The sequence below is a fragment of the Hyperoodon ampullatus genome (assembly GCF_949752795.1).
Source record: "Hyperoodon ampullatus genome assembly, chromosome: 9".
NCBI classification, from domain to species: domain Eukaryota; kingdom Metazoa; phylum Chordata; class Mammalia; order Artiodactyla; family Ziphiidae; genus Hyperoodon; species Hyperoodon ampullatus.
Window position 1 is genome coordinate 47,423,350 of NC_136922.1, and position 24,088 is coordinate 47,447,437.

Genomic DNA, 24,088 nt, shown 5'->3' on the forward strand with positions numbered 1-24,088 from the left:
ATCACAGAACTGTATTTAGACATATTTGCAACAAAGCATTTTTTACCAATAGTCTTTTAAACATTTGTTCTTAGCAGTTTATACGGCTGCTGATGAGCTGCTAGCCTGGCAGTCAGCCCTACGGCTGCCTAGGCGTCTAACATTAAGTTTAGCTTCAAAAGAGAAAATTAAATTCATCTTTAGCTTTTACTCTTAAGTGTTTTCTACATTTATTATAGGAACTTTATTAGGTTTCTTGATCCTAATCATTTACTCTTTTTCCAAATAAAACAGCATTTCCCACTTTATGTTCTTAATAGCCTGTTCCTCATTTCTATAAACATTTTCCCCAAGTTATTTTGTGCCTGCTTCCTGTGCTTACTCTGTTAAAGTCTTTTTTCTTTTTCTTTCTTTCCTTCTTTCTTTCTCTTTCTTTCTCTCTCTCCCCGCGCCCCCCCTCTTTCCTTCCGTCCTTTCCTTCTCTCTCCCTCTCCCTCCTTCCCTCCCTCCCTCCCTTTCTTTCATTTTTTTAACATCTTTATTGGAGTATAATTGCTTTACAATGGTGTGTTAGTTTCTGCTTTATAACAAAGGGAATCAGCTATACATATACATATATCCCCATATCTCCTCCCTCTTGCATCTCCCTCCCTCCCACCCTCCCTATCCCACCCTCTAGGTGGTAAGAAAGCACCGAGCTGATCTCCCTGTGTTCTGTGGCTGCTTCCCACTAGCTATCTATTTTACATTTGATAGTGTATATATGTCCATGCCACTCTCTCACTTCATCCCCAGCTTACCCTCCTCCCTCCCCATATCCTTAACTCCATTCTCTATGCCTGTGTCTTTATTCCTGTCCTGCACCTAGGTTCTTCAGAACCTTTTTTTTTTTTTTTTTGGATTCCAAATATATGTGTTAGCATACGGTATTTGTTTTTCTCTTTCTGACTTTAACATTAAGAAACAACAACAACAAAGGAATATCTTCTTTGAATCCTGCTTAGAACATTTATCTCCAAATGGAAAGGAATATCTGATTCACAGAAATCTTTTCTCCAGTCCTCAACCAGGTTATTCAAATCACTGAAAAGATACTTTTCCCCTATTGTTAGTATGGGTGTTTAAATCTAACACCAAATTTTCCAGGTACACAAGACAAGGATTATCACGCTCTCAGATCATAGTAAAATTAGAATTAGAAATGGCTTTAAATATCAATTCTTTTTTCCATCACCACATATCTTCCACTGCACTCTCAAATGGGGAAGACTTATGCTAGAGCAAAACTGAAGGAAAAGAGGACAATCTGGGCAAAACATTAGCTTTTTCAACTTTTAGACTGCAAGTAAGTATATTACAGTTAATTTCAGGTGTTTTTCCTATGGTACCACAGAACTGTAATAGCTTCAAAATGGACCAGCAAATAAAAATTAAGTATTCTGAATACTCATAAATAATTCAGCCAGGTGTATTAAAAACTGATAGGTATATATACATCTTGAAGTGAAATATTCCCAATAAGAAAAAAACTGAATTCCTGGATTAATATTTATTTCTCTGAGTTTTCTCTTGCAAAATGTCAGGGTGAAAACTTTATCACATATCTTTGTTTCTTCTTTTTCAAAAAAATATTAAATGGAAACTATGTTCTAATCAGCAGACTCAAGTAGAAACACTTTTGTAGATCGAAGTATGATTGTTATAAGAATCTATGTTAGTCTAACTAAAAGTGTCATTCCGTTTCCTAAAAGTCAACCAAAAACCATACAAAAAATAAAGCAAAAACTAAAATACTCTCAAATGTTTGCCATAAAAATGCTTGCAAACTAAAGTAGTCCTAATCTCCAAGAAAATACATTTTTTAAATGTATGTGAACTATCAAGGAAAAAACATTGAAATGAACATACTTGAGTATTCCTTATAATATTAAAAAGACAATTAAGACATCTCCTTTTTCAATAAACAAAAGGGATGGACTAAACATTTACTTTAATAGACACAGTTCTGTGCTAATTTCTCTTTCAAAAAAACTTACCAAAAATATTGATTAGAGTTTTAACAATTATCAGCATCTTTTCTTTCAAGGATTCTATGAACAGCAAATATCTTATTACATAACCCAATACCTTTTTCTGAAGATGCCCCTTCATTCAGGATCTGGATTGCTCGTCGAATATCCAAGTTGAACAATGCCACAGCGGCAGCTCTCTCCCATTCCCCTTCTTGTACAAGGGAGTTCAAAAATGGCCCCACGTCGACATCCGTTCCTTTCTTTATCCACCCACAAAGCTGTAAAGCTAAGATTCTCTCTTCATTTAAATTCTGAATATCAGTTTGCTTATCCAACCCACTCCAATTATGTCTGCTGCTTTCTACCATTCCTAAAAAGAGAAACATCTTTATATTATTGTTTATTAGTGTTTGAAATGTATTTGGAAAATAAGTCAGTTTTACATAGGACTATTTCAACATTAGATTTTAAATATTCAACTTCTCAGCCACAATTTCATGATAGCATAAGTATAAAACATGCCACAAACAAAACACATTTTACATGTTGTTAAGTACAAATTTCCCCGAGTTACCAGAAAGAGCTGTGGGACTAACAGTCAATGCTTGATGGGCTATGCTGAGTCACTGCTTCAGAGCAGCCTCCCTGATCACCTAATCTAAAGTAGGGTGCCACCTGTATTATCTAACTAACCATTGGTTCCTCTATGTCCTTTACCTAACATAAGCTCCCGTATTTTATTTAATTTATTTTCAGTCTTATCTCTTCTCCTACTAGAACATAAGCTCCAAAAGGGCTCGCATCTTTTCTTTTTTTATTTGAAAGGTATCCCCAGTGTTTGAGATCTGATACTCACACTCTCTCCCTCCCCCTTCTGCCACTCTATGTATGAATATATACATCTATATGAAAAAAAATGAGATCAAAAACATCAAAGTACTTTGAAATGTTAAGTACTAAGCTAAAGTACAATAGGAATTATTTGAAGGTTCTCCCCCCTTACTAAACCAGGAGACTTTATGGCCTCATTTTCTTTTCACAAGGAATTTAAATAATTCTTGTAACATTACTTAGATTGCAATCAAGGCAGCTGATCCTAACTGGGGGATAATTTCACGTAAGATGATACTTGGTGCCAAATTAAGGTAAAAGAAAGATGAAACTTAAGGACTCTATTAATTGCAACTCAAATTCTTAAAAGTTCTAGAAAGTTTTACCATCAAAATTGTCATTAATTATCTGTTCTTATTTTAACAAAAAGGATTTTCAGAATAAACTGAATTAGGAATTAGGAAGCAAGAATGTCCAACATTACAAATGTCTTTTATTAGTAGTAATTTACACTTGTAATTTACAGCATCCTACATTTATATAGTTATATATAATACAATAATTATACATTTGTAGGGACTTCCCTGGTGGCGCAGTGGTTTAGAATCCACCTGTCAATGCAAGGGACACGGGTTCACTCCATGGTCCAGAAAGATCCCACATGCCGCAGAGCAACTAAGCCCATGCGTCACAACTACTGAGCCTGTGCTCTAGAGCCCACGAGCCACAGTTACTGAAGCCCGCATACCTAGAGCCCGTGCTCCACAACAAGAGAAGCCACCACAATGAGAAACCCGAACACTGCAACGAAGAGTAGGCCCCACTCACTGCAACTAGAGAAAGCCCACGCACAGCAACGAAGACCCAAGGCAGCCAAAAAAAAAAAAAAAAGAAAGAAAAAAGAAACAGAATACCTGCACATCAAAAAGAGGAACAGTGCTCCTCTATATGCAACCATGAGGGAAGTCAGTGAAGACAAAATCACTTATAGCTTATGAAAGTGAGATTTTAAGAACTCTGAGAAAACTTAGAATTAAATGATAAAGTTAATAAAACACTTATGTTAAAAATTAAAGAAGACTTTTTATTCTGAATAACAAATTTAAACTGTTTAAATAGCATGTAGTCATTAAATTTCATGTAGAACAAGCTGCAGATGTACTATAAGGTATTTACTTTCTTATCTCCCGTATAAATTTTGGATTCAGTGCTGATGATATTAGTTAATTAACTATAAAAATAACAATTTTAAGCAGGTGAACAAAAAGCAATTTATTTGTTAAACAATTCCTCACAGCTTAATAATTTCTAGTTTCTTAGAGTTTTTATTTTCTAGAAATTGTGTCATGGAATAGAGATCAATGTGTATGAATCCAAAGAGTTCAGTGCTAGGAGGTGGAAAATTATCCTGTAACTGCATGGATATTGTGTCATATTATTTTGGCTGCTCAGAGACTTTCCCACTGCTTAATAACTATGCTACAAGAAATTCGGGTTATCAAATAAGCAATGTGATATTATTGTGGGTTTTTAAGTACATAGTCATATTATGATTTTTAGTATGCATGAATTTTTAAATATATGATTAATTTAAATCTATTTATACACATTATGCAATACTAAAGTGACAAGATTGTACCTGCAAAATTTGAGACTACCCTATATTTAAATAATAAAATCAATGTTTTATGATGGTTGTGAGGGAAACAAGTGAAACAAGTTCACTTAAACATTAAAAAACATTAAAAAATTTTTTTTGTTTCAAATACTACATCAAGCAAGCACTGTTACTTGTAGATATGTTTGTTGCATTTTTACATCTATATAATAACAAAGCAGTAATTTTATCCAGTGTTTATAAGAACATTTTTGTTCTTAAAAACCTAAAGCCCAGCAATTCTGCCCGTCAAAGTAATTCTTCTTAACAGACATGCTTTCTAGATCAGTTTACCATTTAAGAATGAAAAATATTTTCATCATGTTGGATGGAAAGCTGACCAACATTATATAATTTTCTGCCATCTTAAAATGAAGGAATTATACCTACTGACAACCCTGTGACCCTGCTCCACAAGACGTACAAGGCATTCCCTCAGAGCATGCATTCTCTTCTTCCTGATTGATTTCAACACTTGGCCCGTCCCAAAAACTAGCCTTATCTCCACTGGCTTACACCTCCAATATTCTACCCACTCCTATCACAGACACACTCCAAATTATTCCTTCTCCAAAAGAGCCACAACCTCATAGCCTTCCAGCTCACAATCTCAACCTCACAATCTCTTGACCACTCATATCTTTACTTATTAGTCTTCTGTCATTCTCCTCCCTATACAAGTTAGATCCCAAGGACCAACAAATGAATCATTCTCTTGCCAGTATTCTTAACTCTCTTGGCCCACTGTCCTTTATTCTTTCTTCTGCTAAAGCAACAATGCCCCCACAGTCCTCCCATTTCTCAAGACAACTCTTTCTCCTCTTGTCTCTATCTCCTCTCCACAGCCTCCCTGCTCTTCTCAACAAGCAAACCTACTATGTTGAGAAAGTAGGAGCCATCAAGTGGAAAACCTGTCAGCCTCTGATCACTGAACATTAAACAACCTGCATACCTTTCCCCTCTCCCTACTGTGGAGTAGGTGTACATCCTCCTGTGTCTAAAGACAATCTTTCACCTGTGCTTTGGATCCCATTCCTAGGAATTCTGTTTTTCAGCCTCTTTACTCTGCATCTTCCAACCTCTTTCTAAGGGTTTCCTCTCATCAGCATTTAAACACACTTTAATCAATTCCATGTTAAAAACAAAAACTACACAAAAGCCCTCCCATGACTCCAGATTCACCTGCTGTTATCATTGTATATCTTTTTATCCTCCTTCATACAATCAAATTTCTTGAAAGAATTAATTAAAATGGATGACCTCTTTCTTCAACCTACATTTCTTGCCCATTGGACATCTTTATCTAGCTATATCAAATTTATCCCAAAATAAACTCTTTTCTTATTTTCAAATGCATTCTACCTATGTTATTCCTATCTAATTAACTGCAGTTAGTATTATCCCAGTTGTCTTAGCATGCTTTCATTTTTCCTTCCCCTCCATCCCCTGTATCCGATTAATTAAATTCTGTCCCACTCTCTATCCACATTTCTCTAGCTCTTCTGCCACTTACCTTCATAAGAACACCATCATATCTTGCCTGATAACTGTGGCTTCTGAGGTCCCTGCTATCAATCTTGATCCCCTCCAATCCATTCCACACACAGAGTGACAGCTCTAAAACACAAATTTCCCTAAACCCTTACCATGATTTCTAAGTCCTGGTTACCCCACTGCCTCAATTCTCTCTTCGCGTCCTCTCTCATGCTCTGTTCCTGCAATACTGAATGTGCTATGCTCCCTCTCCTCTGGGATCACTGCATATGCTGCTCCCTGTCTGAACCCTGTCTTTGCCTTTACCTCTTGCAGGAAACCAACACTAATTCCTAAAACCAGATTATGAATTCTTCTATACATAACTGTCTGTTCTTCCTCATATTATAACTATTTACTTGTCCATATTCTGAAGTACACTTGGCCCTTGAACAACATGGGTTTGAACTGCATGGGTCCACTTATACACAGTTTTCAATAGAGAAAATACCTGTGTTTTCATTTTATAGATCTCTAAATGTGGGGAAAAGTTAGTGTTCGACTAAAGATCACAATATGTGGAAACAAAAGAACAAGGGTTTGAGTCCTGATTCTACCAAACTGTTTCAGCTTCCTGTCCTTGAATGAGTCATTTATCAATTTCTTTGTTTTTCAAGCAGAAATACAAGTATGCAGATTTTTGAGTGGGGTAAAAGGGATCAGCAACCCTAACTACCCCCTCTCCTTGTTTAAGGGTCAACTGTAGAATGTAAACTCCCCTAGAGCAGGAATGCTATCTATCTTGTATAGTCTCCATGAGTGAAGAGACTCAGCTATCTTGTTTACAGTTATGTCTCCAGTTCCTAGGAGAATTCTTGGCATACAGTGAGCAAGTAATAAATACCTGCTGAATGAATGAATAAATTTACCTCATATTACAGTTGTAAGAATTAAAGTAACATGGAGAAAGCAACAAGTATGACGTCTAATTCATAGTAAGCACTCACTATATATTATCTGTCAGCAAAGTTAAAATTTAGCTCTAATAAACTTGTGCATTAGGTAATGGTGGGCAAGATGGCTCAATGTGTTGACTTACTATTTGTTGAATTATTAGAGATACAATTAGAAAAGAAGTATGGCCAGAGAAAAGACTGAAACTTAGGACTGCCATCTTTGACAATCATTTCTCTATTTTTTACTTTTTGGGTTGCAGAAACAAAATATCTAAACCAAACCAAACAAAAAGCCAAAAGTCTACCAATGAGATAATCTTTCCAACAGTAGTCTTTTTTAGTTTCGGTAAAGACTACTCTTGACTCAAGACAAGATACTCAGTTTGTCTCTACTGCACCAGAAACATATAAAGATATTCCATTTTCCCCCCTTGCTTTTCCTCAGAGGTAGTGTATTGGCTTTTCCCTGAAATATATCAAAGTACAGCTAGACCAGTCCCTCCCATCAGGAAGCTTGCACAAGCCTCTTAGATAGCCTCATCCACAGAGGGCAGACAGAAGAAGCAAGAAGAACTACTATCCTTCAGCCTGTGGAATGAAAACCATATTCACAGAAAGACAGACAAAATGAAAAGACAGAGGACTATGTACCACATAAAGGAACAAGATAAAACCCCAGAAAAACAACTAAATGAAGTGGAGATAGGCAACCTTCCAGAAAAAGAATTCAGAATAATGAGAGTGAAGATGATCCAGGACCTCGGAAAAAGAATGGAGGCAAACATCGAGAAGATGCAAGAAATGTTTAAAGAACAAACAAAGATAAACAATACAATAACTGAAATGAAAAATACACTAGAAGGAATCAACAGTAGAATAACTGAAGCAAAAGAACAGACAACTGAACTGGAAGAAAGTATGGTAGAAATTACTGCCATGGAACAGAATAAAGAAAAAAGAAAGAAAACAAATGAAGACAGCCTAAGAGACCTCTGGGACAACATTAAATGCACCAACATTTGCATTATAGGGGTCCCAGAAGGAGACAAGAGAGAGAAAGGACCCAAGAAAATATCTGAAAAGATTGTAGTCGAAAACTTCCCGAACATGGGAAAGGAAATTGGCACCCAAGTCCAGGAAGCGCAGAGAGTTACAGGCATGATAAAGCCAAGGAGAAACACTCCAAGACACACAGTAATCAAATGACAAAAATTAAAGAGAAAGAAAAATTATTAAAAACAACAAGGGAAAACTGACAAATAATATACAAGGGAACTCCCATAAAGTTAACAGCTGATTTCTCAGCAGAAACTCTACGAGCCAGAAGGGAGTGGCACAATATATTTAAAGTGATGAAAAGGAAGAACCTACAACCAAGATTACTCTACCCAGCAAGAATCTCATTCAAATTCCATGGAGAAAGCTTTACAGATAAGCAAAACCTAAGAGAATTCAGCACCACCAAACCAGCTCTACAGCAGATGCTAAAGGAACTTCTCTAAGTGGAAAACACAAGGGAAGAAAAGGACCTACAAAAACAAACCCAAAACAATTAAGAAAATGGTAATAGGAACACACATGTTGAAAATTACCTTAAATGTGAAAGGATTAAATGCTCCAACCAAAAGACACAGGCTTGCTGAATGGATACAAAAACAAGACCTGTCTATATGCTACCGACAAGAGACCCACTTCAGACCTAGGGACACATACAGACTGAAAGTGAGGGGATGGAAAAAGATATTCCATGCAAATGGAAATCAAAAGAAACCTGGAGTAGCAATACTCATATCAGATAAAATAGATTTTAAAATATAGACTGTTACAAGAGGCAAAGAGGGCTACTACATAATGATCAAGGGATCAATCCAAGAAGATGTAACAATTATAAATATATATGTAACCAACATAGGACCACCTAAATACAAAAGGCAATTGTTAACAGCTATAAAAGAGGAAATCAACAGTAACACAATAATAGTGGTGGACTTTAACACCTCACTTACACCAATTGACAGATCATCCAGACAGAAAATTAATAAGGAAAAACAAGCTTTAAATGACACAGTAGGCCAGATAGATTTAATTGATATTTATAGGACATTCCATCTGAAAACAGCCGATTACACTTTCTTCTCAAGTGTACACGGAACATTCTCCAGGATAGATCACATCCTGGGTAACAAAGCAAGCCTCAGTAAATTTAAGAGAACTGAAATCATATCAAGCATCTTTTCTGACTACAACGCTATGAGATCAGAAATAAATTGCAGGGAAAAAAACGTAAAAAACACAAACACACTGAGGCTAAACAATAGATTACTAAATAACCAAGAGATCACTGAAGAAAGCATAGAGGAAATCAGAAATTACCTAGACACAAATGACAATGAAAACGCGATGAACCAAAACCTGTGGGATGCAGCAAAAGCAGCTCTAAGAGGGAAGTTTATAGCAATACAATCCTACCTCAAGAAACAAGAAAAATCTCAAATAAAAAATCCAATCTTACACCTAAAAGAACTAGAGAAAGAACAAACAAAACCCAAAGTTAGTAGAAGGAAAGAAATCATAATGATCAGAGCAGAAATAAATGAAACAGAAACAAAGAAAACAATAGCAAAGATCAATAAAACTAAAAGCTGGTTCTTTCAGAAGATAAACAAAATTGATAAACCTTTAGCCAGACTCATCAAGAAAAAGACGGAGAGGACTCCAATCAATAAAATTAGAATGAAAAAGAAGAAGTTACAACGGACACCACAGAAATACAAAGCATCCTAAAAGACTACTACAAGCAACTCTATGCCAATAAAATGGACAACATGGAAGAAATGGACAAATTCTTAGAAAGGTATAACCTTCCAAGGCTGAACCAGGAAGAAATAGAAAATATGAACAGGCCAATCACAAGCACTGAAATTGAAACTGTGATTAAAAATCTTCCAACAAACAAAAGTCCAGGACCAGATGGCTTCACAGGTGAATTCTATCAAACATTTAAAGAAGAGCTACTACCCATCTTTCTCAAACTCTTCCAAAAAATTGCAGAGAAAGAAACACTCCCAAACTCATTCTACGAGGCCACCATCACCCTGATAACAAAACCAGACAAAGATTCTACAAAAAAAGAAAATTACAGACCAATATCACTGATGAATATAGATGCAAAAATCCTCAACAAAATACTAGCAAACAGAATCCAACAACACATTAAAAGGATCATACACCATGATCAAGTGGGATTTATCCCAGGGATGCAAGGATTCTTCAATATATGCAAATCAATCAGCACCATATCAACAAATTGAAGAATAAAAACCATATGATCATTTCAATAGATGCAAAAAAACCTTTTGACAAAATTCTACACCCATTTATGATAAAAACCCTCCAGAAAGTGGGCATAGAGGGAACTTACCTCAACATAATAAAGGCCATATGTGACAAACCCGCAGCAAACATCATTCTCAAAGGTGAAAAACTGAAAGCATTTCCTCTAAGATCAGGAAGAAGACAATGATGTCCACTCTCGCCACTATTATTCAACACAGTTTTGGAAGTCCTAGCCACGGCAATCAGAGAAGAGAAAGAAATAAAAGAAATACAAATTGGAAAAGAAGTAAAACTGTTACTGTTTCCAGATGACATGATACTATACACAGATAATCCTAAAGATGCCACCAGAAGACCACTAGAGCTAATCAATGAATTTGGTAAAGTTGCAGGATACAAAATTAATGCACAGAAATCACTTGCATTCCTATACACTAACAACAAAAACTCAGAAAGAGAAATTAAGGAAACAAACCCATTCACCATTGCAACAAAAAGAATAAAATATCTAGGAATAAACCTACTTAAGGAGGTAAAAGACCTGTACTCAGAAAACTATAAGACACTGATGAAAGAAATCAAAGTTGACACAAACAGATGGAGAGATATACCATGTTCTTGGATGGGAAGAATCAATATTGTGAAAATGACTATACTACCCAAAGCAATCTACAGATTCAATGCAATCCCTATCAAATTACCAATGGCATTTTTTACAGAAGTAGAACAAGAAATCTTAAAATTTGTATGGAGACACAAAAGACCCCTGAATAGCCAAAGCAACCTTGAGAAAAAAAAAAAACAGAGCTGAGGAATCAGACTTCCCGACTTCAGACTCTACTCCAAAGTTACAGTAATCAAGACAATATGGTACTTGCAGAAAAACAGAACTATAGATCCATGGAACAGGATAGAAATTCCAGAGATAAACCCACGCATCTATGGTCAATTAATCTATGACAAAGGAAGCAAGGATATACAATGGAGAAAAGACAGTCTCTTCAATAAGTGGTGCTGGGAAAACTGGACAGCCATGTGTAAAAGAATGAAATTAGAACACTCCCTAACACCATACACAAAAATAAACTCAAAATGGATTCAAGACCTAAATGTAAGACCAGACACTATAAAACTCTTAGAGGAAAACACAGGAAGACCACTCTTTGACATAAATCACATCAAGATTTTTGACCCACCTCCTAGAGTAATGGAAATAAAAACAAAAATAAACAAATGGGACCTAATGAAATTTAAAAGCTTTTGCACAGCAAAGGAAACCATAAACAAGACGAAAAGAAAAACCTAGAGTGGGAGAAAATATTTGCAAACAAATCAATGGACAAAGGATTAAACTCCAAAATATATAAACAGCTCATGCAGCTCAATATTAAAAAAACAAACAACCCAATCAAAAGATGGGAAGAAGACCTAAATGGGCAGGAGACATTTCTCCAAAGATGACATACAGATGGCCAAGAGGCACATGAAAAGATGCTCAACATCACTAATTATTAGAGAAATGCAAATCAAAACTACAATGAGGTATCACCTCACACCAGTTAGAATGGGACCATCAGAAAATCTACAAACAACAAATGCTGGAGAGGGTGTGAGGAAAAGGGAACCCTCTTGCACTGTTGGTGGGAATGTAAATTGATATAGCCACTATGGAGAACAGTATGGAGGTTCCTCAAAAAACTAAAAATAGAATTACCATATGACCCAGCAATCCCACTACTGGGCATATACCCAGAGAAAACCATAATTCAAAAAGACACATGCACCCCAGTGTTTATTGCAACACTATTTACAATAGCCAGGTCATGGAAGCAACCTCAATGCCCACTGGCAGACGGATGGATAAAGATGTGGTACATACATACAATGGAATATTACTCAGCCATAAAAAGGAATGAAATTGGGTCATTTGTAGAGATGTGAATGGACCTAGAGACTGTGATACGAGTGAAGTAAGTCAGAAAGAGAAAAACAAATATCGTATATTAATGCATATATGGGGAATCTAGAAAAATGGCACAGATGAACTGGTTTGCAAGGCAGAAACAGAGACACAGATGTAGAGAACAAACGTATAGACACCAAGGGGGGAAAGTGGCAGGTGGGGGGGATTAAAAAAAAAAGTACAGCAGAAACAATAAACCTCAGAATATTGAGAATGCAATGTGGTCTGACCTACTATATAGCTGTAAATACTATTTATGGGGGTAATACATAACTGTCCTTTTACTTTTATTAGTAAAAATGGAAGTCTCTAATTAAACTCTTTCATTTTATTATTTATAATAAAACTTACTTTTTTGGGTCAAGAGCTAATGAGAGAACACCAAAATGAAACAGATGATATAAGTAGTCTACTGAATCTTCAATGTGAACCACAGTAATTTAAAAGTCCTTTAAAAAAAATCAAAATAATATAACCATTTAATTGAAATGTTTAATGTACTCTTATTAAAAAACAGCATTTTGGGCTTCCCTGGTGGCGCAGTGGTTGCGAGTCCGCCTGCCGATGCAGGGGATGTGGGTTCGTGCCCCGGTCTGGGAAGATCCCACATGCCGCGGAGCGGCTGGGCCCGTGAGCCATGGCCGCTGAGCCTGCGCATCCGGAGCCTGTGCTCCGCAACGGGAGAGGCCACAGCAGTGAGAAGCCCGCGTACCGCAAAAAAAAAAAAAAAAAAAACAGCATTTTATTTTGTATTTTTTTGTAGAGTATTTATGAAAGTCCTATAAAAAAAAAGTTAGATTTATTACTTCTACTGCCACTCTTTGACTAAATAATGTAAACTGCTTTTCTAGCAGCTTGAGTTGGGCCCAAATTTGACTGCTATCAAAAACTAGATACCAAATCCTACGTTGGGAAGATAACTATAATATAACCCACAATTCAATTCCAATGAAGACAATAAGAACAACTGTTTAAAGAAGTCAGTGAAAAAACAGTAAGTTTGGCTCTTCTGTCATCTTTATTTTACTCTTAAATAGTTTATTAATTTGAATCCTACATTAATTCATGCATCATTCAATCATCAAAGACTACTTCACATACAGATGGCCAAAAAACACATGAAAAGATGCTCAACATCACTAATTATTAGAGAAATGCAAATCAAAACTACAGTGAGGTATCACCTCACACCAGTCAGAATGACCATCATCAAAAATCTACAAACCATAAATGATGGAGAGGGTGTGGAGAAAAGGGAACCCTTCCACACTGTTGGTGGGAATGTAAATTGATACAGCCACTATGGAGAACAGTATGGACGTTCTTTAAAAAACTAAAAATAGAGCTACCATATGACCCACCAATCCCACTCCTGGCCATATATCCAGAGGAAACCATAATTCAAAAGGATGCATGCACCGCAATGTTCATTGCAGCACTATTTACAATACCCAGGACGTGGAAGCAACCTAAATGTCAATCAACAGAGGAATGGATAAAGAAGATGTATATACATATATATATATATATATATATATATATATATCAATACAATGGAATATTACTCAGCCATCAAGAGGAAAAAATAATGCCATTTGCAGCGACATGGATGGACCCAGAGACTGTCATACAGAGTGAAGTCAGAAAGAGAAAGACAAATATCATATAATATTGCTTATACGTGGAATCTAGAAAAATGAACTTATTTGCAAAGGAGAAATAGAGTCACAGATGTAGAAAACAAGCTTACAGTTACCAAAGCGGGGGAAGCGGGGGCTGTGTGTGAATGAATTGGGAGTTGGGATTGACATATATACACTACTGTATATAAAATAGATAACTAATGAGAACCTACTGTATAGCACAGTGAACTCTAATCAGTGCTCTGTGGTGACCTAAATGGGAAGGAAATCTAAAAAAGAGTGGATATATGTATATGTATAACTGATTCACTTTGCTGTACAGCAGAAAGTAACACAATATTGTAAAGCACCTATATTCCAATAAAAATTAATTTTAAAAAAAGGAAAAAAGGAAACTGAATCTACGGCAATTAAAAAAAAAAGACTATTTCAGGTAAGACACCTCAGGTAAGGCCATACCTCATGTCATAGTTATACAGTACTTACCATTGGGTAGCTAAGTGAGAAGATTTAGGCAGCAAAATAAAAAGGGGTCTCCTTCAGTTGGAAATTTTTTAATTTAGTTTTTGTAAAAGCAAATACTGTGATAAAATCTGAACTAACAACCAGGATCCTATAAATCCTCTAATGTAATACCTTTCAAAGTGGGTCTTCAAAACCAATAATAGGGCTTCCCTGGTGGCGCAGTGGTTGAGAGTCCGCCTGCCAATGCAGGGGAAACAGGTTCGTGCCCCGGTCTGGGAGGATCCCACATGCCGCGGAGCAGCTGGGCCCGTGAGCCACGGCCGCTGGGCCTGTGCGTCCGGAGCCTGTGCTCCGCAACGGGAGAGGCCACAACAGTGAGAGGCCCACATACCGCAACAAAAACAAAAACAAACAAACAAAAAAAACCCAATAATAGTGAATAAATTAATGAATAAATTTAGAAAGTCAATCACTTCAAAGAACCAAGACTCCTTCCAAAAAGAATTTTAAATATAAGAACAATTATGCATTTAACGCAACAATTCACTAAAAATATCTAGTCAAAAACAACACAACAAAAAAAGAATATTTATGTATACTATCCTGAGATAACTAAATTTGGGGGAAAAATAAGAGTACAAAAATTATAAACATATTGCAGAAAATAAAATAGAATTTTCTTACCCAAAGATGATTTTACAATTGATTTAATTCCTGAATAAACCAATGATCCTTTGTTGCCTGGAGATTTCTGATCCATATCTTCTGTATACTGCTTCATAAGTATTTAAGTGCATAGGAAACACTAGTAATGATGCATAATAAAATATTTCAAAGCTAAATTTATTTTGATTTGGAGCCAATTCATAATAGGTATCAGTGCAAGAAGGTGGTTGGTTCTACTCTATTGTAGAGATATATTTTTCTCCCTCTTACACAATCTGCAAAGCAGTGTTTCAACAGTTTTAAACAATTTTACTTTGGAATTTTAGTATTAAGTAACTTGCATCTGCACATAAAACATTCAGCACGATATTTACAGACTGACTTTTCGGCAAATTTCAAGAACATTTCTACCAAATTCATCTTACAAAACTCACAATGCAAAGGATATAGTGCAGAGTATACCAGAGTGACTTGAGCTGTGGATCTTCATTTCCCGCTAAAATATGGTTTCTCCACACCTGTTCTGTATCAAGTCCGTACCTCGATAAAGCCCGAAGGCGCATCTTCGTTGCTATATCTTTTTCTAAAGAATTATCATTTTCTTCTTCCGCACATTCATACAAATGACGACCACAAGCCCACATTAAAGATGTAATTGGGCTCCAGGCAAGAGAGATCCTTTCAAAAACAGTGAAGTCAGACATTGTTCGGTTGGGAGTTACAACTATCATTCGATTTTGACTTGTTGGATGCCAAGCAAAGGAGGCAATGTAATTGTCACAAGGTTGCACACTTCTTTCAATTATTGTGGGTTCAGTTTCATCTCCAATGGGAGTGGGTGTGTGCTGCATATCATATAATCTAATAATATTACTATCCCTTGTTAAAGTGGCAAGCAGACCAGTCCTAGTTGGACACCATGCTACTTTTGTTAAGGGCTTTGGTTGCTCAGTCAAAGTCAAAACTGGCTTCTCAAATTTCCTAAGATCCCATATTGCAACCTGACCTTCATAAAAGGAAGCAACACGATCATGGAAGTATGGGTCTACTGTCACGCCCTGGACAGCTTTTGTATTCACAAACATCTTTTGGCTTGTATTCCGAAGATCAAAAATGGCTAGGTTACGATGCATACCAGCAAGGAGAAGTTTCTGGTCTCGTGGAAGCCAACAAAGAGAGAGACAAGCATCATTCTGTCCTAATTCATAGAGTGGTTTTGTTACTAATAATGTTGTTTCAGTTTCACCTGCCGAAAGTCTTACTTTCTCCATGGGAACTATATCAGGCGTGTATTTGCTGCAGATGTCCCAAATCAGCACTGAAAAGTCAGCTCTATGTTTATCTAGACCAGCAGCAAGCCAGTTACTATCCAATGGATTCCATGCAAGAGTATTGCATTGTCGTGCATGTTTTGGAACAAACTCTTTTCCTATCAAATCTTTGAACTTTGAGTTATGATCTTGACCAAGACTTGTAAGTACAACTCGACCATTTGCTTGTCCAACTGCTAGGAGACATTCAGGATCATAATTGAGATACCAGGCAACACATTTCATATAGGGTGTTTCTGAATTTATTGAGAGTAATGTAGCTGCAGAGTCTTCAGATAAACGTAGAGATCCAGCTTTGAATTCTGAATTCACAGTAGATTCCACGTGATAAAGGCTAAGTTCTGAGTCACATACAACAAATCTATCAACCTGGTGTGGCGCCCACAATATATCAGGTTTGGTACCACTCATGCTTACTGATGATCTCAAAGAGTGCAGTTAGGTCCATTCACTGAAAATCTGCTTAAAAATAAAAAGTTTTAAAATGCTAACAAAATACAATTCTAAGCTGAATCAACTATTCAGAAAGTCAGGAAATTTTCTACACAGGTACTCTGTTTCTCAATATATTTATATTTCTTCTAATTGCTATGAATTCAAGACAATATTTATTAATAAAAGGGGAAAAGAAGAACTTCCTCCAATAAGATGAGCTGGTAGGAATCTGAGAACTCCATTCTGGCTTTATTTCCCATGATCAGTTATCTTAACTGCACTATTACTAGTACCTTCAATTTAACCTCAGGGTTGAAATAACTTCAGTGTGGTGAGCAAATTAATAAGTATGATCCACCTGAAGGGGATAAAACTTTAAAGGGTTATGAATCACGTACCTAAGCAACAAGTTTAAAGCAGCACTATCCAACAGAAACTTCTGCAATGATAGAAATGTTCTGTATCTGTACTGTCCAATATGGTAGCTACTAGCCACATGTGGCTACTGAGCACTAGAAATGTGGCAGTGCAAATTTTAAATTTTATTTAATTTTAATTAATTTTAACATAAATAGCCACATGAGGCCACCATAATGACCATTACAGATTTAAAGTACAAAGCCACTAGTTTCTTCCTCAAATTTCAACGATAAGAAGCAGGAATGCATTGAGCGGAGTCGAGTTCAACTCCTAGCTCTGACATATACTAGCTATATACCTCAAAAAGGCCTTTGTGTTTGGGGGCCCTTTTATTTTCTCATCTGTACAACGTAACTGGTTTAGACTAGTGTTTCCCAAATTTCAGTTATTCATGTACCACCTGTGCCATTATTTAATATTTTTATTTAAACTGACTCATTTTTAAAATCTGAAAATCAATTTTAATTTCATCATAAGGTCCATGAGTCATGGGTACAATATGCTAAATATATTTTTTTCTAACATACTTAAATAAATATATAACTATTAAAAATGCTTGATTATGTTACCTAAAATCATCCTGTTTATGACCAGTAGGACACACTGCACTTTGGGAAACTGAATTAAGTGAGCATTAGAGGCTCTTTCAGTTTTCAATTCTATAAACTTCGAATAGGTATTTGAAACAAGAATTTTGAAAAGATAAATACGCTAGTAGGGGCTTCCCTGGTGGCGCAGTGGTTGGGAGTCCGCCTGCCGATGCAGGGGACGCGGGTTCGTGCCCCGGTCTGGGAGGATCCCACGTGCCGCGGAGCGGCTGGGCCCGTGCGCCATGGCCGCTGAGCCTGCGCGTCCGGAGCCTGTGCTCCGCAACGGGAGAGGCCACAGCGGTGAGAGGCCCGCGTACCGCAAAAAAAAAAAAAAAATACGCTAGTAGTAGTTTAAGCACATAAGCACTAAAAATAGTTTTGCTAAAAATGGTAGTTTAATAATAAAAGCTACTTACAAAAATGTAAATTTCTGTTTTTAAGCAAGTCTGGCTAGAGGTAACAGTCTGGATTAAAAATGAACAAAGAGGGCTTCCTTGGTGGCGCAGTGGTTAAGAATCACCTGCCAATGCAGGGGACACGGGTTCGAGCCCCGGTCCGGGAAGATCCCACATGCCACGGAGCAACTAAGCCTGTGCACCACAACTACTGAGCCTGAGCTCTAGAGCCCGCGAGCCACAACTACTGAGCCCACGTGCCACAACTACTGAAGCCCGCATGCCTAGAGCCCGTGCTCCACAACAAGAGACGCCACCGCAATGAGAAGCCTGTGCACCACAATGGAGAGTAGCCCCCGCTCGCTGCAACTAGAGAAAGCCCGCGCCCAGCAATGAAGACCCAACACAGCCAAAAATAAATAAATTAAATAAATTAATTTTTTTAAAAAAAGAACAAAGATACTCATAATCTTCATGGCAACTGGTATCTGTACACCCATGTTGTCAGTTCTTAAAGAGTGAAGTTATGGTTCATTCATCTCTCTATACCCTGTACCAGATGCAGAGCCTGGCACAGACTCATAATAAAGATATTCTAAATAAATTCAGCTCAGACATATGTTTTGATCTTGTAAAAGTTTCAGTTAGGAATTATTAGTCTAGAATTTCAATAAACTCATAAAATTTAGATGACTGGGAAAAGCTTCTAAGAATTCTCATACCACCTTATTTCCTTCCTTAATAGTTCTGAAGCCCAAGATCAATCATTTCAATTATATTCTTACTAGCACCCTCAATTTCTTCATTTCCTTGCCACTTTTGCCTTCCCCGACTAGCTCAACTGTCTTCTTTCTTCCACTAAGGCTGCAGAGTCTTACAGCTCTGCAGACTGACTCCATAAAAAATTAAGGTAGACAACATGTCTGGCCTGTGGTGCTGGTTCAGCAGTTCTTTTTTTTTTTTTTTTTTTTTTTGCGGTACGCGGGCCTCTCACTGCTGTGGCCTCTCCCATTGCGGAGCACAGGCTCCGGACGCGCAGGCTCAGCGGCCATGGCTCACGGGCCCAGCCGCTCCGCAGCATGTGGGATCTTCCCAGACCGGGGCACGAACCTGTGTCCCCTTCATCGCCAGGCAGACTCTCAACCACTGCGCCACCAGGGAAGCCCCCAGCAGTTCTTTTATTCATCTTGCCACTCTGGCCTTTATGAAATCAAAGTGATCTTTTTAAAATACAAACTTATCCAGGTTATCCAACTCCTGTTTAAAACCCTCTCATGGTTTCCAACTGCTGTTAGCATAGAGTTCTCATTCTTCAACAAAACCTACAAAACCCTAAATGCTTTGGCCTATCTACTGATCCAGCCTCAATGCACCCTGTTCTCCTCCCTGCTAACTGTGTTCTAGCTACACTGTCCTTTTCATTGCCTAGAATGTAATCCTCCACCCATCACCATACCTTTGCAAATACCATTCCCTCCGGTTGGAGCATTCTTCCCTCCCTTCTCGGCCATGTTAAAACCTGCTCAGCCTTGACATCAACCACACTCTATCCCCTCCCCAATCTAAATCAGGTTACTTAGATATATACTCTCAATGGAGAATATTCCTTCCCTTTAAATCACCCTCTCGGGCTTCCCTGGTGGCGCAGTGGATAAGCATCTGCCTGCCAATGTAGGGGACACGGGTTTGATCCCTGCTACGGGAAGATCCCACATACTGCGGAGCAACTAAGCCTGTGCGCCACAACTACTGAGCCTGTGCTCTAGAGCCTGCAAGCCACAACTAATGAAGCCCGCGTGCCTAGAGCCTGTGCTTCGCAACTAGAGAAGCCGCCACAATGAGAAGCCCACGCACCGCAATGAAGAGTAGCCCCCACTCACTGCAACTAGAGGAAGCCCGTGTGTGGCAATGCAGACCCAACACAGCCAAAAATAAAATAAATAAAATTTAAAAAATAAACAACAAAAAAATTCACCCTCTCCATCTCTCCTACTAGATTATAAACTCCTTAAGAGCAGGTGAAGTATCCTTTTTGCTCTCCATTTGAACCTCTAGTACCCAGCACAGTGCTGGGCACTTAGTAGATACTTAGTAATTACTTGTTAAATGAATGCATTTGTTAAATGACACCTCTCACACTGCTTTCTCCAAATTTCACTAATCTCCCCATGCTTACACCCACTGCCCTTTCCAGTAGGGGTTGGCTCAAGCCAAGAGCAAAGTGCTCACTGTCATAACTCGTTCCAATTATGGGTAAGCGCCCACAGTGAGCAACCCTGAGAGGATCACTCTAATACACTGACTTTCGTTTATTCTATAAGCATTTTGGGGCATCTTCTATGTTCTAGACACTGTTTTAAATGCTGGGAACACAGAGGTAAACAGGGACAAATAAGGTCTCCTGTTGCTATGGAATGAACTGTGACCCCCCCAAAATTCATATGTTGAAGTGTTAATCATGACTCCATGTGACTGTCTTGGAGATAAGAGTCTTTAAGGAGGTAATTAACGTTAAGGCTAAATGAGGTCATAAGGGTGAAGTCCTGATCTGACAAAACTGGTGCCCTTAAAATACAGAGATACCAGAGCCCTCTCCCCAAGTGAGTACACAGTGAGAAGGAGGCTGTCTGCAAGCTAGGAAGATAGCTATCACCAGAACCAGACCATACTGGCACCCTGATCTCAGACTTCCAGCCTCCAGAACTGTGAGAAAATAAATTTCTGTCGTTTAAGCCATCCAGTCTATGGTATTTTGTTATGGCAGCCCAAGTGAACTAATACACTAATAAAACCTGCATTCTAGTGCTGAAGTTATGTCCAATCTTAAAGAGAATTTAAAAATTTAAGAATGAGAAGGAAAAGAAGCACCTTGTGTAACAGGAAGTAGCTAACACAACAAAAAGAAGGAACAGATGCTGCCAAGTAAGGCTTTATTCATACTCATGCCCTTGCAAACAGAGGAAACCTCTTAACTGGAGGTATCCTTAGATCTGGCCCATCTTCCTATCTCACTGAAAGACAAATGCTAAAATAAGCACACTTTTTATATAGGCTTTCTTCCTACAACTGTACTCTTTACACAAATGATCCATGGTTAAAAAAAAAACTGGGTGCCACATGGAAAAATCCATCTTAAAAAAAAAAGAAAGTGTTACTATAATTTTTAAAACAATTTGATTTACATGACTCTCAATGAAGAATCATCCGTATTTCTTCTGATATTATGCACATATTTATATTACCATCCACAAAATCTGACTACAGTAACTCATACAGAATCACAGAACTTGAGAGTTAGAAAGAGGCTAGCAAACCCTGCGTAATTCACATAGGAGTAAAGAGAAGACCAGATGTTTTGATTCTTTTCCAACACCACCCTACTCCCATCCTAGATTACTGCACAGAGAAAGGGTCAGCTACATCATTTGCAGGGCCCCCTTCTTCAAAACTTATTAAGAATTTCAATACTGTGACAGCAGAGCATTAAACCAAGTGCCAGGCCTTCTAAAGATGGGCCTTGTGTGACTGCATGGCTCACACACCATGAAGCTGGCCCTGAATACAGAGGTACATCTATAAGCACCCTCTTAAGAAATGTACAGCTGACCCTTGAACAACTCAGGGGTTAGGCCGCGGACCCTCCAATGCAGTCCACATGTAACTTATAGTTGGCCCTCTGTATAAGTGGTTTCTCCTTATCTGTGGTTCTGCATCCTCAGATTCAACCAACTGTGGATTGTGTAGTACTGTGGTATTTACCACTGAAAAAAAATCCACGTATAAGTAGACCCATGCAGTTCGAACCTGAGTTGCTCAAGAGTCAACTGTATTTCTTTACAATCCAACACAATATAGATGGATCCTGGCTCCTGAACAAACACCACTAGGAATATGGTGGAGAGCAAAGAAAAGTGAGCCTGGAGTCAGAAGACCTCCAGCCACTACTAGCTAGACCCTAACAAGCCCCTTAATATTCCAAGACTATAAAATGGAGATAGAACCCACCCTATCTCCTTCTCACAGAGTTGTGACAATCAAATTAAATGAGTTCTATGCATCAACAAATGCGTATCACTACGATTCCCTTTAACAGCTCTGGAAATTAATGTTTTCAAATGCTGGAGACACTGAAAAATTGGGGGTAAAAGGGGTAGGATTTGCAATAATTACAGGCTTATATTTAGATGCTCACTTTCAAGTGTAACAAGCACTCACTTCCCATCAATGGTTTCTGAGCAAAGGAAAGCCATGATGATGATTCTGTGTTCCTCACCAGAACATCTATAACAGCACTGTCCAACAGAAACATAGTGTAAGCCATATAACTTAAAATTTTCTAATGGCCACATTGAAAAAATAAATAAAAAGAAATAAATCTAATTTAGCAATATATATTATTTAACCTAACATATCAAAAATATTATCCTTTCAACATGTAATCAATGTAAAATTATTAATGAGAAATTTACTTTTTTTCTTTTCTTTTTTTTGTGGTACCAAGTCTTGGAAATCCAATATGTATTTTACACTTTCAGCACATCTCAATCCTGTGTGGCTACTGGACAGTGAAGATCTATATAATACTAAGTATACAAGGTATCCAATCACCCTTTTATGTTGTTGTCTTTTCTACTTGTCTTACCATGACAAATAACAACAGTAGCAGTTTCAAGAAATTTCTACCATCACCATCTTCAAGGAGATGCTCTATATATCTCCAAATTTCCCTTAAAATATAGTTAAACAAAAGGCTGCAAAGGCAGTCATTTGCTAAGTAATTTAGGAATGCTCGTGGCTCCTGTGAGAAGCTTTATCCTCTTACGGAATTTTCATTACTCGTATATGCAGAGGACAGAGCTACGCGGGTGACAGGCCCTTTAAGAAGTATTTATTTAGAGTACAACCAGAGCAAGGCTGGCTGCTCTGCCGGGTAATGCAGAAATCTAAGGGCGACTCCCACGCTCCAGACACCTGGCTGAGCTTCGCGTCCAAGGGGAGGACGCGGTTCTAGACAACCCGGCCGCGGTGGAGGCTGCAGCGCGGACCCAGCACCCCGAAGGAGGTCCCCGAGCCCGCGGGCCGCTCGCAGCTCTCAGGCCCGGCCTGACGCCCGGCGCGGTTATCCCGCAGCGCTGAACGCGACTCCCCGAGCCTCGGCTCCAAGGAGGACCCGGGGTCCGCACCCGCCCGGGCTTTCCAACTGGGCTCGCCCGGGCGCCTAGCGGCCGTCCTGGAACTCCCGAGCCCTCGACTCGGGCGTCCCGGTCCGAGTGCGGAGATGCGGCCCGGCCCACACTCACCGACCTGGAAGGCAGCACTGCTTTCGTACTGCCGCTTCCGGCCTAGTCGCAGCCCCTCCCGACGGGGTTGGTCCACACGCCGGCAAGATGGCGGCCGCACGACGCGGCCAGTAACCGGGGCCACAGTAGCAGGGTCCACTTCCCGACCACCGCGCCTCTCAGACGCGCGGACTTGCCTGGGCCTGGGAAGGGGAGTTCCCCGCTACGAGCCCCGCCCCTCGCTCGCCCGCGGAGTCGCACCGCCCTGGGGCGGGGCCACGGCCCCAGAGGCCCCGCAGGCCCCGCCTGCTGTCCAAGCGCCGTGGTCCATCTCGTCAGGTCCCGCCCCCTGAGTCCCCAGGCGGGATCCTGGTCACGTGTAGCCGGACTCCTCTCAGAGCTGGGTTATCAATTTTAAGGGATTTGGATGCTTTAGCTCATTTAACTGGTTTAAATTTCCATTAAGGTACTTCCCTGGTGGTCCATGGTTAAGACTCTGTGCTCCCAATGTAGAGGGCCTGGGTTGAATTCCCGGTCAGGGAACTACATCCTGCGTGTGGCATCTAAGATCCTGCACGCCCCAACGAAGATGCCCTGTGCAGCAATTAAGGCCCTCACAGCCAAATAAATAACTATTTAAAAATAAATTTCCATTAA

General features: G+C 38.8%; 1 protein-coding gene across 1 annotated transcript in view; it reads right to left on the reverse strand.

The window, feature by feature from the left end:
* The window catches only part of MIOS (meiosis regulator for oocyte development), a 40,732-nt gene extending 17,731 nt beyond the window's left edge, over positions 1-23,001 (reverse strand). The window contains exons 1-4 of the mRNA XM_079711668.1: positions 22,622-23,001; positions 15,416-16,771; positions 15,000-15,087; positions 2,107-2,361 (exon numbers count right to left, since the gene is read on the reverse strand). Coding sequence (XP_079567794.1) covers positions 2,107-2,361; positions 15,000-15,087; positions 15,416-16,723 — 1,651 coding nt within the window. The 5' untranslated portion in view covers positions 16,724-16,771; positions 22,622-23,001. The remainder of the gene's footprint in view (positions 1-2,106; positions 2,362-14,999; positions 15,088-15,415; positions 16,772-22,621) is intronic.
* Between the last annotated feature and the right edge of the window lie 1,087 nt (positions 23,002-24,088).